This window comes from Astatotilapia calliptera, chromosome 19 (genome assembly GCF_964374335.1).
Source record: "Astatotilapia calliptera chromosome 19, fAstCal68.1, whole genome shotgun sequence".
NCBI lineage: Eukaryota > Metazoa > Chordata > Actinopteri > Cichliformes > Cichlidae > Astatotilapia > Astatotilapia calliptera.
In genome coordinates, this window is record NC_137440.1 from 20,542,415 (window position 1) to 20,557,615 (window position 15,201).

Here is a 15,201-nt window from a genome sequence, read left to right on the forward strand (position 1 = left end):
TAAAATGTCTAGCTTTTAATAAATAATTATCTGACAGCCAAAGTTTTAATTTGATGCAAAATGAATAGAAGTCCATTACTGTATATAGTAACTATTAAGTCTAATATACCCTAGTAAGCTATACTACTTTTTCCTTTGGGAAGGTACCATCTGTGCAGTCTGCAATTTTGTTGAAGAAAGATGTTGAATCTATTTAATATTTCTTGAAAAATAATTGATTTCTGTGCATTTTTTTTCCACACTGCATCAAATTAAGGTTGATTACGTCGATTAAGCATCATGAGGTGGAGCGTGAGGGGTGGTTCCCTATTTTTTATTTATTTATTTTTGTTGTTGCTGGGAGTTGGAACCCTATTAGTTAGGTTGCTTAATATTTATGCTAAGTACTCTTTAAAATACCAGAATAGGGAGGATGGTGTAGGTTTAAGTTTATTAGATTGATCAGTATTGCTGTACTATGAAATTTTTTTTTTTGCATACAGGTATAACAGAATAGCTTTAGTGTAGTTGTTGTTTTAAACTTGAGTATGAACTTATACAAAATGCAGCAAGATATTTAAAAAACAGTTTTGATTAAAAAAACACCATATCGGATTCATATCGGTATCGGCAGATATCCAAATTTATGATATCGGTATCGGTATCGGACATAAAAAAGTGGTATCGTGCCATCTCTATTTACAATAGGTTCTGGACCTTTTATTTAACTCCTTTTCCCCCCATGAAGATCACATTTGACAAAGTCCTTTGTACCCTTAGTAACAAGTTTTGACACCTCACTATGCATCAATAAAGAGGTGGTTTGCTAAATATTAAACAGTTTGCAGGTTTTTCAGCCAATCATCAAGTTCTGATGAAAACCCAGTTGTTTTGTTCTATAAACATACCTGACATATAACAAACTGCTCAGTTCAGAAATGAGCTTCAAAGGTTACTTCAAAGAGTTATTATATTTACACCCAAACATATCCAGCTGCAACCTAACACATTTAAGTTTTATATAGCATGATAACACAAACAACTTTCCACTTTTAATTTCCTACATTTTTACATTTCATACTTCTCTGTCGCACCTCCTTCACTACATCCACGGCTTTTCTTCCTCTTCCTCTTTCCGTCTGGCAGCTCCAAGTTCAACACCTTTTATCCAATATATCCACTATACCAATTCTGCACATTTCCAAACCATCTCGTCCTTTTGTTTTTTAACTCTTTCTCCAAACCGGTGCTGTCCCTCTGATGTAGTCATGTTTATTCTTGTCCATGCTGGTCTCTCCCAATGGAAATCTTGACATTTTCAGCTCTGCCTGCTGTCTTTTTTGTCAGTGCCAACATCCTCAAACTATACATCACTTGTTAATTTTGTAAATTTTCCCTTTCACTCTTGATGCTATCCTGTCACTGACATTTGTCTTCACCCACTGCACCTTTTTCTTTTAGCAAAAAAAAGTTTCTGGAACAATTTTAAAGTTGTTTAAAACTTTAAACCCTCCCAGGATAAGAAGAATCCAGTTTCTATTAAACTACAGCTGTTGTTAGGTTATACTGGCTCTTTGCTGATATGTTAACATTTCTGTGCAGCCAGGATTAACCAGTTTGAATTAAATGAGTAATGTAACGTAACATTTTTTCTCAGGCTGTACAGAAATGTGGCCTTAGAGTTCGGCTTTGAGGAGTTCCACCTGTATCTGAGGCCGCTGCAGTTTGAGTGTACTGATCAGAAAGTCAGAGTCCAGCAGAGGCCTTTTTGTATCACAGAAATCCTGGAGGACGACAGCTGTGTGGACAGGTAAAACATAACTACATCTGATTTTCCAAATAAATCTTCATTTTCATAATAGCTGAAAGCTGGAATTTTATTCTCTTTAACTAAAAAGTCTGCTGTATATTAAAAACCAGACATGTTTGAGAGAAGCTGTCCAAAAGATGTTAGGACTTCTCTTAAGCAATCTAGCAATGTCTATTATTTCAGCTTCTTTACAAAAGCAGTAAACTGTGTTTGAAAGAAAATTAAAGAGGACTTTCTGCTGCAGGCTCATCCCATCCCATCTGCCTCTGAGCATCCAGGAACTGGACGAGAACCAGATCAGATTTAGCTTCAGCTCAGAGGAAGCAGTTATCCATGTGAGATTAAAGTAAACATTAAGGCTTATCAGAAAATAAATTAATACACACAAATACTTTCATGTGTTGCTTTTCCTAGCTTATGAACAGACAGAGTATCAAGAACCTCCAGGTGGCGTTGGCCTGTCAGGTTACACAGAAGAACGCCTTGACGAGTGCGGTCAAACTGGCTCGACTTTGTCTTTGGGCAGAAAGTGACTCATCTTCAGCCGAGGTTTGTGTTGCTCTCTGATGAAAAGTAATTTCAACTTGGAGTATTTGCCTTTCCTGTGAAGAACCTGTCAAAATAACAGTCTTAATGACTTCACACTGGACTTCAAATACATGATGGGACTGAATGGGCATTGTTGTGCAGGACATCAAATGAAATCATCCTGATCAGACGTTCCCTGGTCGAAATTATGTTCTAGATCCAGAGGCAATAAAAAGAAAAGCCTCAATGTGTGTGTGAAATATTAACTGTATGTGTGCTCTGTATGTGGATGGAATTGGGATAAAATAAACATCTGTTTTGTTTTGGCATACATTTTTATGGTTGTTGATTTGAAAACGGCACAATACGGTGGATCCATTGGGCTGGAAAACACAGGCTGAGTAACAATAATATGAATACTGCCTAAGGGTTAGTTAGGTCCAACATCTGAGAATAATAGTGTTTACATGCTGATTTATTAGTAATAGCATGTATTTATGACTCTTTGTACTGAACAAAAGAGTCTGAATACTGTGGTGTTATTTTTTTAATGCTTTTATATAAACACACAGCTGTTGAAATATTTTTCTTATCTTCTTTATTAATCTCAGAGGGAAGACAAAGATGTAACATGCAACTCTGGCTCTGGCAGCCACACAGGCGGCCTGCAGGAACAATATAAATCTTTTCACTCCAAACCCTCCACAGGAACTTCCACAAAAAAGCGGTATTGACTTACAGGACAAACTACACCAGTAGTGATTAACACTTTTTTTTTTTTTTGCTCTTTATGATATAAAATCTCATTTGTTCCTTCAGGGTGATGGGCGCATTTGTGTCCATCCAGCTGGAAAAAGTGGGTCTGTGTGACGAGATGCTGAATTCATTTGTGAAGAAGAAACAGGCCGTTGGGGGGTTCCTAAAAACCCCGGTGAGATGCACGCAGGTGGCTGAGCAGGATGATAAATGTGATTGGCTGTTCATGAAGTAAAATTAATTTGTCTCACTGTGCAGGAGGAGGCTGCAAAGATCAAAAGGGAGCTCATAATCGACTTTCTCAGGAAGTATGTTCTCTGGCATCCTTTTTTTGTTAAAACAGACAACCTGAGCTTTACTGAGTTTTTTCTATGATAGTAAGGTTCTTCAAAATGTTTTTTCTCAGATTCAGCACACAAATGTCTATGCACTGTGTGAGAGCTCAGATTGTTGGATATTACCACAATCTGACCTTTCTCTTGGAAGACATTCCCTACATTCGTCAGTCCTACTTCATGATTGGACAGCCGGTTGCTGATCGTTGTTCTGACCCCAGGTACAACCTCTAAGCATTAAAGAGTGATTATCCACGTTTTATTTGTGTCCTGGTTATAGTACGGTGAAACTTGTTTAAAGAATTTGAGCCAAAATGCCAAGTTTGTGCATTTTGGTACAGATGTTTCTTCAGTTGTGTCCGGGGAAGATTTTCAAACCAAGCTGTCTCCCAAACAGGATTTTTCAGCAGTTGTTGTGTGCAGATGGAAGAACTCTCCTCAACCTCTGGTACATCCCCCACTTCACTGAAGTGCTTCGCATGTTCAAAACACTTAATGTTTCGGTGAGACACTTAAACTTGTCACTGAGACTAATATTACAGCAGGTCACAGGGTGATAACTTTAGCTTTCAGTTTCTCATGCCATGAACTAATTTTAGAGCAGATCTGTTTTTGTTCTTCACCGTGTTGGTGGAGGAGAGACGCATGTTAACACTTTCTTTCTCTGGCCTTTAACTCTCTTCTGGTCTAATTTCATTAGGCATGTGATGAGGCTCTCTGTCACACTCTGCAGATCGTGTCAGCTCTTCATGGCATCATTCATTACCTGATCAGCTTCTCCAAACTAGGAAACAGACAAGACTCTTTAAAATGGGGGAGAGGACATGATGCAGCAGGGTCACTTCTGGCGGCTGACTGGGGAGGCGCTGAAAGCATCGGTAGGTTTATTTTATAAATGAAGCGTTCCAAAAGAATTGTAGTAATGGTAATGTTTAGGGATCTCTCATGCAATGCTGAGAGTGAATAGGATGGAATGACTCAAAATTGACACATGACAGAATAAATACATCTTTTTTTAATGTAAAAATTTGGTTTGTTCTGACATGACAGCATCACACAGTTGCTGCAGATTTATTGGCTGCACGTCCATGATGTGAATCTCCCAATGCACCACATCCCAAAAGTGCTCCATAGAACTGAGATCTGGTGACTGCGGATGCATGAAATATTATTTTTCCATTCTTAGATAAGAGGAGAGAGAGTTACTTTTGCCTTCCTATCGGTTCAGACTGAACTGGCCATACAACTTTCATATTCATTTAACCATCTTTGCATTTCAGGTATAACCAGGGACCAGGTGATATAGTAGGAAAGAAAAACCTGGATTTGGACAGCCATTCACACATTTGTTTTTTCCTCTCTGGGTGCTGTACAGGAACAGAGTTGCAGGAGCTCCAGCAGCAGTTTGATCATCTCTCTGATCCCAGCAACCTGGAGTCTGTCGGCCGCCTGCTGCAGCTGCGCAGGCAGGTCCTCCTGCTGCAGTTTGATACTGCTGTCAGAATCTTTGTCAGGTCAGCGGTGAAATCGTCACTTCCCTCAGCTGTCTGCTACCATACTGACACTTTCTCCATGACAAAGATATTTAAAGGCTGTTTTACTTTTTTCTTTTCTGTGTTTGGTTTTATGGTTTCCTTTGTTATGATGCAGTTTTCATTGATTTAAAAAAAAATACCAGCATTTAATAGAAAACATTTTCAAATTTTGCAAAAGAAACATGCTTTAAAAAAATAGTGTATAATATTTTAAAAACATAAAGAAAAGTATGGCTTAAATTTAGTGATTAGTTCATGTTGATGCGTTTTCCACTGCTGGGTGATGTGAGGTGTTTGGCCAATTCAAATATTTCAACAACTCAAAGCTTTTGCGGTATCAGTTTTTGTTTTTTCCAGTTACTCGCCTGAAGTTTCCCTCCATCACTCTTCTATCACAGCTTAATAAACCTTAATAATGAAAGTATGTTTATCATGTCTAGGGAGGCTTTCCTCTCCTCTGGTGATGTTACTTCCTGCCAGAGTGTAAATGACAACATGGCGAACGCTCTCCCTCCAATGATTGGCTGCATCCAGACTGACGTCTTCAGTCTCACGCTGCCCGTTCCTCAACCTTTGGAGAATCAAGGCTGTCAGGTGGTGACCTCATATAATCATTTTAGAAAACCATCCTAACGTATGTTTTCAAAAAACATGAAAACACTTGAGAGGATGAGAGGAAATGTGCTCTGTCACGTCATCTTTCTGTGCCTTTGTCTGCTGCAGGCACAGAGGATGTATCCATGGAGGAGTTTCATAGCCTGTCATGGACTGCTCCCTCTTCATGTTTGGGATGTCCCACCTACTGAACACTGCATGCAGGTTCACCACCTCATATGCTTTTTTTTTTTTTCACCTGTTAATGGTGCTGATGAGACTTGGTAGATTTGGTCTTGTGTATGAATCATGTTTCCAACCAAAAATATATTTTGCCATCAATATGTCATAATTCTGGAAGTTTCTTCCTGTTAAAAGGAGTTTTTCCTTCCCACTTTCACCAAGTGCTTGCTCATATGGGTTTTGTGATTGTTTGGATCTTCTCTGGATTATTGTGGAGACTTTACATTAAAATATGAAGCACACTGAGGTGACTGCTGTTGTGGTGTGACACTAAACAGATGGGACCTCAGTATTGTTATCATTAAGAGAAAAATGCTCAAGTAAATTCATGATCATCTGCTAAAAAGAAAGTCGTTGTATTTCCTATCTTTATTTATACAAATATGGGTGCGGACGTCTTTCTTGTATTGTCCTTAACCAACTACACAGCTTTGTTTGTTTTGGTTTTTTTAATGCATCGTTAAACTCTCCCAGTGATAGTTAAAAAGATTTCATGGTTATTTGCAGCTCTGTTTGAGCAGCCTGAGCAGTCGCAGCAGACTGCAGGCCAATGCTGCAATCCTTGGGGTGTCCCTGCTCATGGAGGACGTCCTGAACGGTGGAAGAGAGGCAGAGCCTGTTCGTCTCCATGGCAACAAAGATGACCTTCAGCATAGTGGCACACCTAATGAAGTAGCGACAGTTTCTAACAAGGTCATACCAGTGACGCTTCCACATTAGGGTTCACACATTAGTGAATAAAATTGTAAGTAAATTACTAAGATTGCTGATTTGGTAACTATTCCTTTTTTATTGCAGGGAAATAAAAGCTGCAGTGAAGATGATGAAGAAGAGGAGATAAAGATCAATTCCTCAAACCTTCAAGATCCAATCAGTCCAGTCTGTGCTGAAAGGTTTTCTCCTGCTGACAAAGCAGCTGGAGGTCTTCAAGGAGAGATGGGCTCTAAGACGTTTAGGCGCCGATGTCTTCAGTACACCTGCTTTGTATCAACAGTTTGTAAAACTTTACCGGTAATTAAGGAATATCAAAAATCAGACACTCAAATAATGTTATTTACTCATATCAGAAAATAATTGTTTTTGTGACAACAAAGTTAATGTTGTTTTAGGATAATGTAAGGTATGCTTAGGTCTTTCTAATTCAATCATTGTTTTACAGCAATTATTCACTTTGTTTTTAGAGATGAAATCTTTTACCCCAGTATGAGAGCTCTGGCTAAACAAATGGATAAAGAGCATCACTATGAGGTTTTAATCTCTGGCACCCAGTCTCTTCTGCCCCCTCCTGGAGCTTCAGAGGTTGATGTGAAAGCCTGGCAGGTACAAGCACAATGAAAACTGCACAATTAAATCATCATGTCATAATAACAAGAACTTACAGTGCTGCAAAATCTACTTTTTCCAGCTCCACCTGCTGATGGAGAGCACAGAGTGTGACATGATTAGAGCAGTGCAGAGAAAGATGAGCAGAGAGCTCACACTAGTGCTTTCAGAGAAAACTCAACAAGATAATCGGCTCCCCACAGGTGCGCATAAACACCACTGAATCTACCTTTAAATACCCATTCAAAATATTTTTACTATTAACTATATGATTGCAGTTACATAATGTTTCCACATGTAAGCAGAGCTGTGGAAAAGAAGTCAAATGAAGTACAGTTTGTCCCGTGAGAAGCCACAGATGGTGGAAACATTCATCCAACAGCTGATGCAGGGAGCTGAGCAGTCGGAGGGAGAGGTAGGGAAAATACCCACTGATGCTTTGTTCTCCCCTAAAGTCTTTTAATAATGTGCTGCTACTGTTGACAGGCTTCTGATTACTGTGTAGGATCTCTGCTGAAAAAGAAACTCAAACCTGTGTATTTTATCTACTTGCATTCATTGTTATTTCAAATGTGGGCTTTATAATGCTCTTAAAACCCTGCTCTGCTAAGGCATGCCTTCAAAAACACACTAAATACCTTAAATGCTTGCTCTACAAAGGCTGCCATTTCTCCTGAGCTGATTATACAAGCTGGTTGCACTCCAGCGCTATCATTATCATTTCTAACAGCCCCAAGTACACAAAGTATTTGGAAAAACATGCAAAATGTGCTGCTTATTCCTATCATTTCCAGTGCACAGGAAGAAAGTGAAGTTGTTTAGTTAACTGCTTTCCTGTCCATAAGAAGAGGAGAAAGGAGTGGGAACATGCTCAGTTAATTATGCAAACATGTGGGACAGGGAACATGAGGTGTTGCTTGGTATCAGCTTTAGGTAGACGTTTTATTTGACAGGTGTTTGAGAAATTATGTCTTATTTTAGAAAGAGAAGGTAATCAGTCCATTTCCACCAGGTTTCGTCTTCCTCGAGTCTGCAAAATAAAGGTGGCAATCACGTTTCCCACAGAGGGTATGTGGAGTAATGTACAAACTCTTTTTAAAAAGTTAAAAATTAAGGGGAAGTTTTCTCTAAAAGCAACATTTTTACATGCAACTAAATGTTTACAAGCTGCTGTTGTGACCAGTAATGTCTTCACACTTGAGGTAATGAATGCTATGGTTATTCAGGCCTTTTATTGATTTCTTTGAACTGTTCCTACAGCAGTTATAAGTGGTGTTGAAGGCTCTTCAATAGCTTTTAACTTCACAACATGTAAACTTCTCATCAGTGATGACAGACGTGACAATGATTGAGCTATTTGTACGGTGGCCCTGAGAGGCCAAATGGACTGCAACTTAAGAAAACACCAGCAATAAGAAAAACGCTGCAAAAGCGCACAAAACACAACAGAAATAGGGAAAAACTGAAATAGGAAAAAAGAAAACAGATTTCTAAAAGCACAGAGGAAGTGTGGAAGTTTCTGGGGAGACAATAACCCAACGAACCAGTTGCAGGAACCCAAAACATGCTAGGTGTGTTTTATCATGATTCATGTAATACTGATGATGGATTTTTAGGCTAATAGTTAGGCTAACACACTTACCTGTCATCTTTTCTTTCCTCACAAAAGTGATAGATCCCCCACTTCTTTTAGGTGTCTCCCAGCGCAACACTTTTTCCTATTTCTGTTTTTGTTTTTCCTATTTCCGTTGTGTTTTGCGTGCTTTTGCAGCATTTTTCTTATTGCTGGTGTTTTCTTAAGTTGCAGTCCATTTGGCCTCTCAGGGCCACCATATATTTGGCCTAAATGACAAGAGATGTGTTTGTAGGAGTGATTGTGATGCTTTCTAACCTAAGAACACAGTGCCAGCTGTCCAGCACGGTGGTGGTAGCATCATGGTCTGGGGGCTGTTTTGCTTCCAGTGGTACTGCTACATCACACAAAGTGGATGCAATAATGAAGGAAGAGGGCTAACTCCAAATTCTTCAACTATTGAAAACTTATGGTAAAATGGTAAATGGCTTGTATTTGTGTAGCGCTTTTACTCATGGGCTGCGCTTAAAAGCCAGGTCCATGCCAGGAAACCAACAAATTTAAATGAACTCTACCAAGAGAGGTGGTCAAATACACAAATACAACAATTACACCAGAAACTCATCGATGGCTTCTAAAAGTGTCTGGTTGAAGTGTAACTTTGCTAAATGACATTTAACCAAATATCAGTGGGGGTCTCTGTATATATTTGACTCTGTATGGATAAAGAAACCCCTTCTTGTTTTTATGCTCTACAATAATTCTACCCCGGAAAAAGAGCAGTTGAAAGACATCATTAAAAGCCTAAAATTACGATGACATTAATTTCCTTCTGACTACTCTTGTATCTCTTTCACATGTATTGTGTGAAGAAATGCCAACACATAGAGAATATAACAGTGCAGCTTGTTGACTATTAAAACTTATATCCCAAAGAATGGGGGGAATAGAGTATTAATGCAAATTGCTAAACTTTAGATATTCATTAATAATACTCTTGGTTTTCTTTTTTTAGCTGAAGGTCTCTCGGGATCATCTGCAGCAGTGTCTCACTCACCTCGGCTCCTCAGTGATGGAGCGAGAGCGCCAATGCTTTCTGCTTTACTCACAGTTTTATGAACAAATCCTGCAGCAGCACACTCAGCTTCTGTACCAGAGAGAACAGGTACATGTGTGGAATATCTTTTTATCGGAGTAAATATATTATTGGCAGTTTATATTTTTAAAAAAATGAAATCTATTATCTTTCACCATTTTAACTGCAGGATTTGAAAAGTCTGAAGGACGCTCAGACAAGTAATTCTCACAAAGAGGTACACACAGTGATTCCCATCTGTAGCCTCTATGATTTTGTGAGTTAGTAGCAGAAAAGCAGATTTGAGCTGCTTTAGGAATGTAAGTCATGTTTGAGATCGAGAGCTTTCAAACAAAACTACTTTTGAGCTCTATTAATCCACAGGTGGCAGATTTATGCCGTGGGATGATGTTGGAGGTCTCAGCCCTGTGGGCCCAAGTTGCTCACCTGGAAGAAGAGAAAATTAATTTAGAGGAACAGCTCGGCCTCACATTCAAAGAACGCTACCACCCTCTGGTCCGACACCTTTTCTCTACCTGCATCCAGTTAAAGGTGAAAGAACAAGGCCCCCTGTTAAAGGGCTACAACAAAACTTTCACCCTCGACATCCAAATGTTGTAGTAGAAATTAAGACCCATCAGACGAGTTTTTTTCACTCTTCTGTGAGATTATGCAAATTTTAGCCTCCGTTTTGAGTTCTTAGCTGGCAGAAGTGACACGGTGTGACTCTGTAGTTTCCACCAGTTTTGTGTTAGCAAGTAGCTGAAGTGGTGAAAACGACAAAGTGGCTGGTAAGTGTACTGTTTCTTTATAACTAGAATATATACTTGCCCTTTTCATATATCATATTTGAGCAGAAAGTGGTTGAATGACACTTTCTCAGAAGTTTCTCTGTACCATAATAATTTGCTAACATCTGATTGTTGGTGTTCTCTTTATAATATTGTAAGATCTTTACCATGCAATATAATGCACCTTGTTGTGACTGTTGTTGATGCTATAGAAATATAATTGATTGGACAATAACTTTAAACTATGTGGTAAAACGTTGTTTATTCTTTAGTTCTTTATTCCTGAAATACATAAACAAGTGTTATTTTGTCATATCTCACATTTTGATTTGTTAAAGACTTGTTTGGTAATTTTGTTTGGCTTTCAGGCCAGACTTGATGAATATCCCCGACAAATGAGGCGGGACATAAGTGTGATAGTGAACAGAGCACGGGGGGAAGGAGTGGACAAGATCATCAAGCTCAAGAAGAGGTACGGCTGCACCAAAGACAATGATGGACTCGCCCTCACACAGTTAAAGGTACGGAAAGTTTTTATGTGTAGGCAGTTAAAAAGAGCAGAAGTATTGAAGATGATCTGTGAATTGTACCACTTTCATACCTGTTATCTTAAGAAGGAAGAAGTCCACGAGTTGAAGCTGGAGAACAGCCGGCTGACTGCTCTGCTCTGTAAACTGAAGGCTCTGAGATGCTGGAGGAAGGTGGTCGACCAGGAGAAACGTCACAGGCAACTGCTCCAAATCAAGCAGGTTAGCAGCAGGATGAAGAAATATTCAGCAATCAGAAATTAGCTTTACCTCTTGCAGGGAGGGAACATGAGGCCATCAAGTAAAAGGGAAAAGCATGAATATGCTTAGTTGTAGGATTTAAACAAATAATGTAACAATGTTACATGTACTCATGTACTGCAATTTAAAAGTTTAATGTTTTCTTTTGCTTGACCTGGTTAATCCTCACTAATTTTGTCAGCTTTGCATTATTTTTCTAAGCCCATATTTATACATTTATGAACTCATACATCACTGGTCATTTTGCAGAGGGAGGTTACCACTCGCACCGAGGCTCTCAGAGTGAAAATGTTATCAGAGGATAAGGTGGCTCTCCTGCAGGGGGAGCTGGACTTTGCACAGCAGGCGCTGACCTGCTCTCAGGCCGAATGCAGCAGCATCAAGAAGCAGCTCAGCAGGAAGGTACATGCACTCCTATCCACACCTTCTACATCAGTTAACATCAGCTGAAACTGCAAATACTCTGAAATTCATTAAAACTATGAAATGTTTGGTTTGTATTTCTTAAGCTTGGTGAAGGTGCTGTTGAATGCTTTCAGAAGCAGTGCAGGTTTATTTTAAAATGCCAGGATTTTAAAAGTTAACTACATTTTTTGCCTCGTTGCTGATCCTACAGACACTTACATTATATTGCAGCTTCTCTAGGTTTCTCTTGTTGGCTTTTTTGGATCTCTGAGGACAGGATCTGGGTTTTTGGAGGCTCACTGCACATCTTGAAGTGTTTAAATCACATTTCGCTCACATAGACTTCCTAATTCATGTAAAGCTGTGCATTTTCAGTTTTGACAGTGGCAAGAGCTGTCAGGAGAAGAAGCCTGGATATATTCACTGAATGTTTGCTGGTTCTCGCTCACAGACAGAGGAGCTCCAGGTGTTCAGGCATCGGTCTGCACGGGAAGCCCGCAGCAGACAGGAGCTGGACGCTCATCTAGTGCAGACCTTGGAACAAATGAGAGCCGACATGGAGGATAGAGACAGACAGCTCAGGGCCCTCGGTGAGCAGCTGGACAGAGGCAGCAGGATAAACAGGCTACAAAGAGAGCGCAGTGCCAAAGAGATCCGGCAGGTCTGTACGTTAATTAATGTGTTATGCACCACTGATTGCAGGCTGTCTTCTGTGCAAACCCTAAAAAAAATCCACTTTTCATGAGCTAAAAAAAAAACCTGTGGTCAGTGGATTTTAAATAGATCATCCAAAGAAATACAATTTTTAAAAAGATCGTGGTATTTTAAGTAAATCAACCTCTGAACATCTTAACTGAGAGTCAAATAAAACCAATTAACAGACTATATCTGTAGGTTCTCAGTCTTTCAGGTCATGGTAGTCTTCAGCACTAGTTGGACTTCTTTTCAATTCATGAAGACTTTTCGCTTCATCCAAGAAGCTTCTTCAGTTCCAGTGTAGAGTCCCAGATATTTACCCACCATGGAGGTTATGCAGAAAGTCACTGATCCACCCCGCAACCACTTGAGTTATTAATGGTCATATGATCCAAACTGTGAATCAAGGTGTGGTTCTTGATCGCTGGGCAGGCTTGTCAGAAATTACATTTCTAAGAAATTATGATGGAACAACTCAGTATAACATGCAAGTGTATGTCAAATCCAGCAACACCTTTAGAAAAGCACTGGTTCATCCCAAAGGCACAAACACAATCTAAGCAACGTAGTGTGTGCTGCTCAGTGCAGCAAGGAGTGCTCATAACGTTACACGGGAAAACCAGACAACCACTCCACAGACTGATGGCTCAGCAGAGAAGAACTCATCAGGACAGACTGTTTTCAGGATGATAATGTTCATACTTTGGCCTGAGAAGCCATCAATGTCCACTCTGAACGACTCTCATTGAAAAGGCACAATGCCCTCCAAAACCAGCTATCAGAAACCTCAATTAATACCTCCCTCCTGATCTCCTATCTGTAAATGGTAAGTGGAGCGATTCTTATATAGCGCTTTTCTACTCTCCCGGCGTACTCAAAGCGCTGTATACAACATGCCACATTCACCCAATCACACCCATTCTCACAAGCACTGACTCTAAACTGAGTGCTTTTCTAACAACATTCACACTCCGATAGCTGCATCGGAGAGCAACTTGGGGTTAGCTATTTGCTTTTAAAGTTTTTCACTAGCCACTGCCAAAAATCTGGCAAAAATCTGACAGAGTGATGTAGGATAAAAGTCCAGACCTAAATCCAATTGAGATGAATTCATCATTTAAAAAGTGATATTTTTGTATATACTTGGGGTTACCTTTGTCTAATATTAATATAATGCAAATTAAAGGGGTGGCTGTAGCTCAGGAGGTAGAGCAGGTCACCTACTGATCGGCAGGTTGGCAGTTTGATCCCTGGCTCCTCCAGTCTGCATGCCAAGTATCATTGGGCAAGATAAAAAAAAAAAAAGGTTGCTCACAGTCATTTCATGATTTAAAAAGGGGGTAATTATATTTTTCACACAGGGCCAGGTAGCTTTAGATCCCCCCCCCCCCCCCCCCCCCCGTTAATTAAATAATCATTTAAAACTGCATTTTGTATTTACACGGGTTATCTGTGTCTAATATTGAAACATGTGTGACAAAAAAATGGGGGGGAAAAAAACAGGAAAGGGACAATTTTTAACAGAACTGTATAATGCAGTCTTGAGATCCCATGTGATTCAACAGTCACACTTTGACCACGTGACCTTAATGGATTGCGTGATGACACGACTCTCAGGACCACCTCCAATGGGACAAATCCACGAGGGGTTGAATACCTGAGTCTCTTCATCAGTTTGCAGAACTGAAGAAGCCTCTTGGATGAGAGGTTAAAGGATTTTTGCAGTGCCTTGGTGCAAAAATCCTGTAGAGATACTTACAGATACAGAGTTAGTCTTGGCCTCATTCTGGTGATAGATCTGTCAAGTCAATATCAATGCACATGGTGTTTTCATTTTAAATTTAAGCAGGAATAAAAAAAACAACAACTTTTAACCACATTGTTGGGGTCCAGGTGAGGGGGCAGCTACAGCAGCAGTGCAGCCTTAAACAAGAGGCCTTTCAGCAGCTGGATAAACTGCAGAACCAGATGAACGATGTGGAGGCAGCTCTCTCCAGAGGAGCTTTGACAGCAGGTAAAAGCCTTCCAGGCTCTGCTGATACTCAACAGGATGACAGACCAACAGCTCGCTTTGCCTGTAAGATTTTGTCTGCTTCAGACATTCTTGACTTGACATTTCACTCCTACTTTCTCGGTATCGTTATATCACAGGTCAAAGCAGGACTTATTCCACGCTGTCAGTCAGCAGACTGAGTACTAGAAGTCCCTCGACAGGTACTGAGCCCACCACCTTCATCTCAGAGCAGTGAAGCAATAATGTAAAGCTGCTCATGCGGTTCATGAGTGAAATCGAAAGCCATCAGATTATCCAGACACTCATATCTTTTTGTGATGACATTTTAAATTACTTTATAGATGTTATTTTCACACTGCAGCATAGCTCTCACTCTGTTCTATTTCTGTGTGCACAGGTCTGCACCGGAACAGGCTGCATTCAGCCCTGCAGCCTGGCAGCCTGGCAGCCTCACAAACTACACCACACCTCAGGACTTTGCAACAGAGCCAAGACAGCAGAGAGCAGAAACAGCCAGAGGTCTTTCAAACATGAGCACAGACAGATCTAAAGCAGTGAGTGAAATAATCATTTAAAAACTTGTTTCATCTCTAATGTAAAAAACAAGAAGGTGGGTGGGGAGATACTTTTTTACAGCACGGTACATTTTGGAGTTTTAAAGCATATTGAATTCACTGGTGTCCCAACTAATGAAGATTACGTCTACATAATAATAGGACAACTACTAAATGGTGAACGTAAAGCGAGACAGTACAT

The 15,201-nt window shown here is 39.9% G+C and overlaps 1 protein-coding gene across 1 annotated transcript in view; it reads left to right on the forward strand.

Annotated features, from left to right (window-relative positions):
- The window catches only part of ccdc162 (coiled-coil domain containing 162), a 31,962-nt gene that overhangs the window by 9,603 nt on the left and 7,158 nt on the right, over positions 1-15,201 (forward strand). Inside the window, 28 exon segments of the mRNA XM_080294179.1 lie at positions 1,637-1,789; positions 2,034-2,124; positions 2,204-2,338; positions 2,929-3,044; positions 3,137-3,248; positions 3,332-3,381; positions 3,480-3,629; positions 3,806-3,911; positions 4,109-4,286; positions 4,784-4,922; positions 5,384-5,537; positions 5,667-5,762; positions 6,288-6,473; positions 6,579-6,652; positions 6,654-6,791; positions 6,962-7,100; positions 7,186-7,306; positions 7,409-7,518; positions 9,692-9,841; positions 9,942-9,989; positions 10,136-10,303; positions 10,911-11,063; positions 11,157-11,291; positions 11,580-11,732; positions 12,187-12,396; positions 14,325-14,445; positions 14,583-14,645; positions 14,843-14,999. Of these exon segments, the coding sequence (XP_080150305.1) occupies positions 1,637-1,789; positions 2,034-2,124; positions 2,204-2,338; positions 2,929-3,044; positions 3,137-3,248; positions 3,332-3,381; positions 3,480-3,629; positions 3,806-3,911; positions 4,109-4,286; positions 4,784-4,922; positions 5,384-5,537; positions 5,667-5,762; positions 6,288-6,473; positions 6,579-6,652; positions 6,654-6,791; positions 6,962-7,100; positions 7,186-7,306; positions 7,409-7,518; positions 9,692-9,841; positions 9,942-9,989; positions 10,136-10,303; positions 10,911-11,063; positions 11,157-11,291; positions 11,580-11,732; positions 12,187-12,396; positions 14,325-14,445; positions 14,583-14,645; positions 14,843-14,979 (3,586 nt within the window). The 3' untranslated portion in view covers positions 14,980-14,999.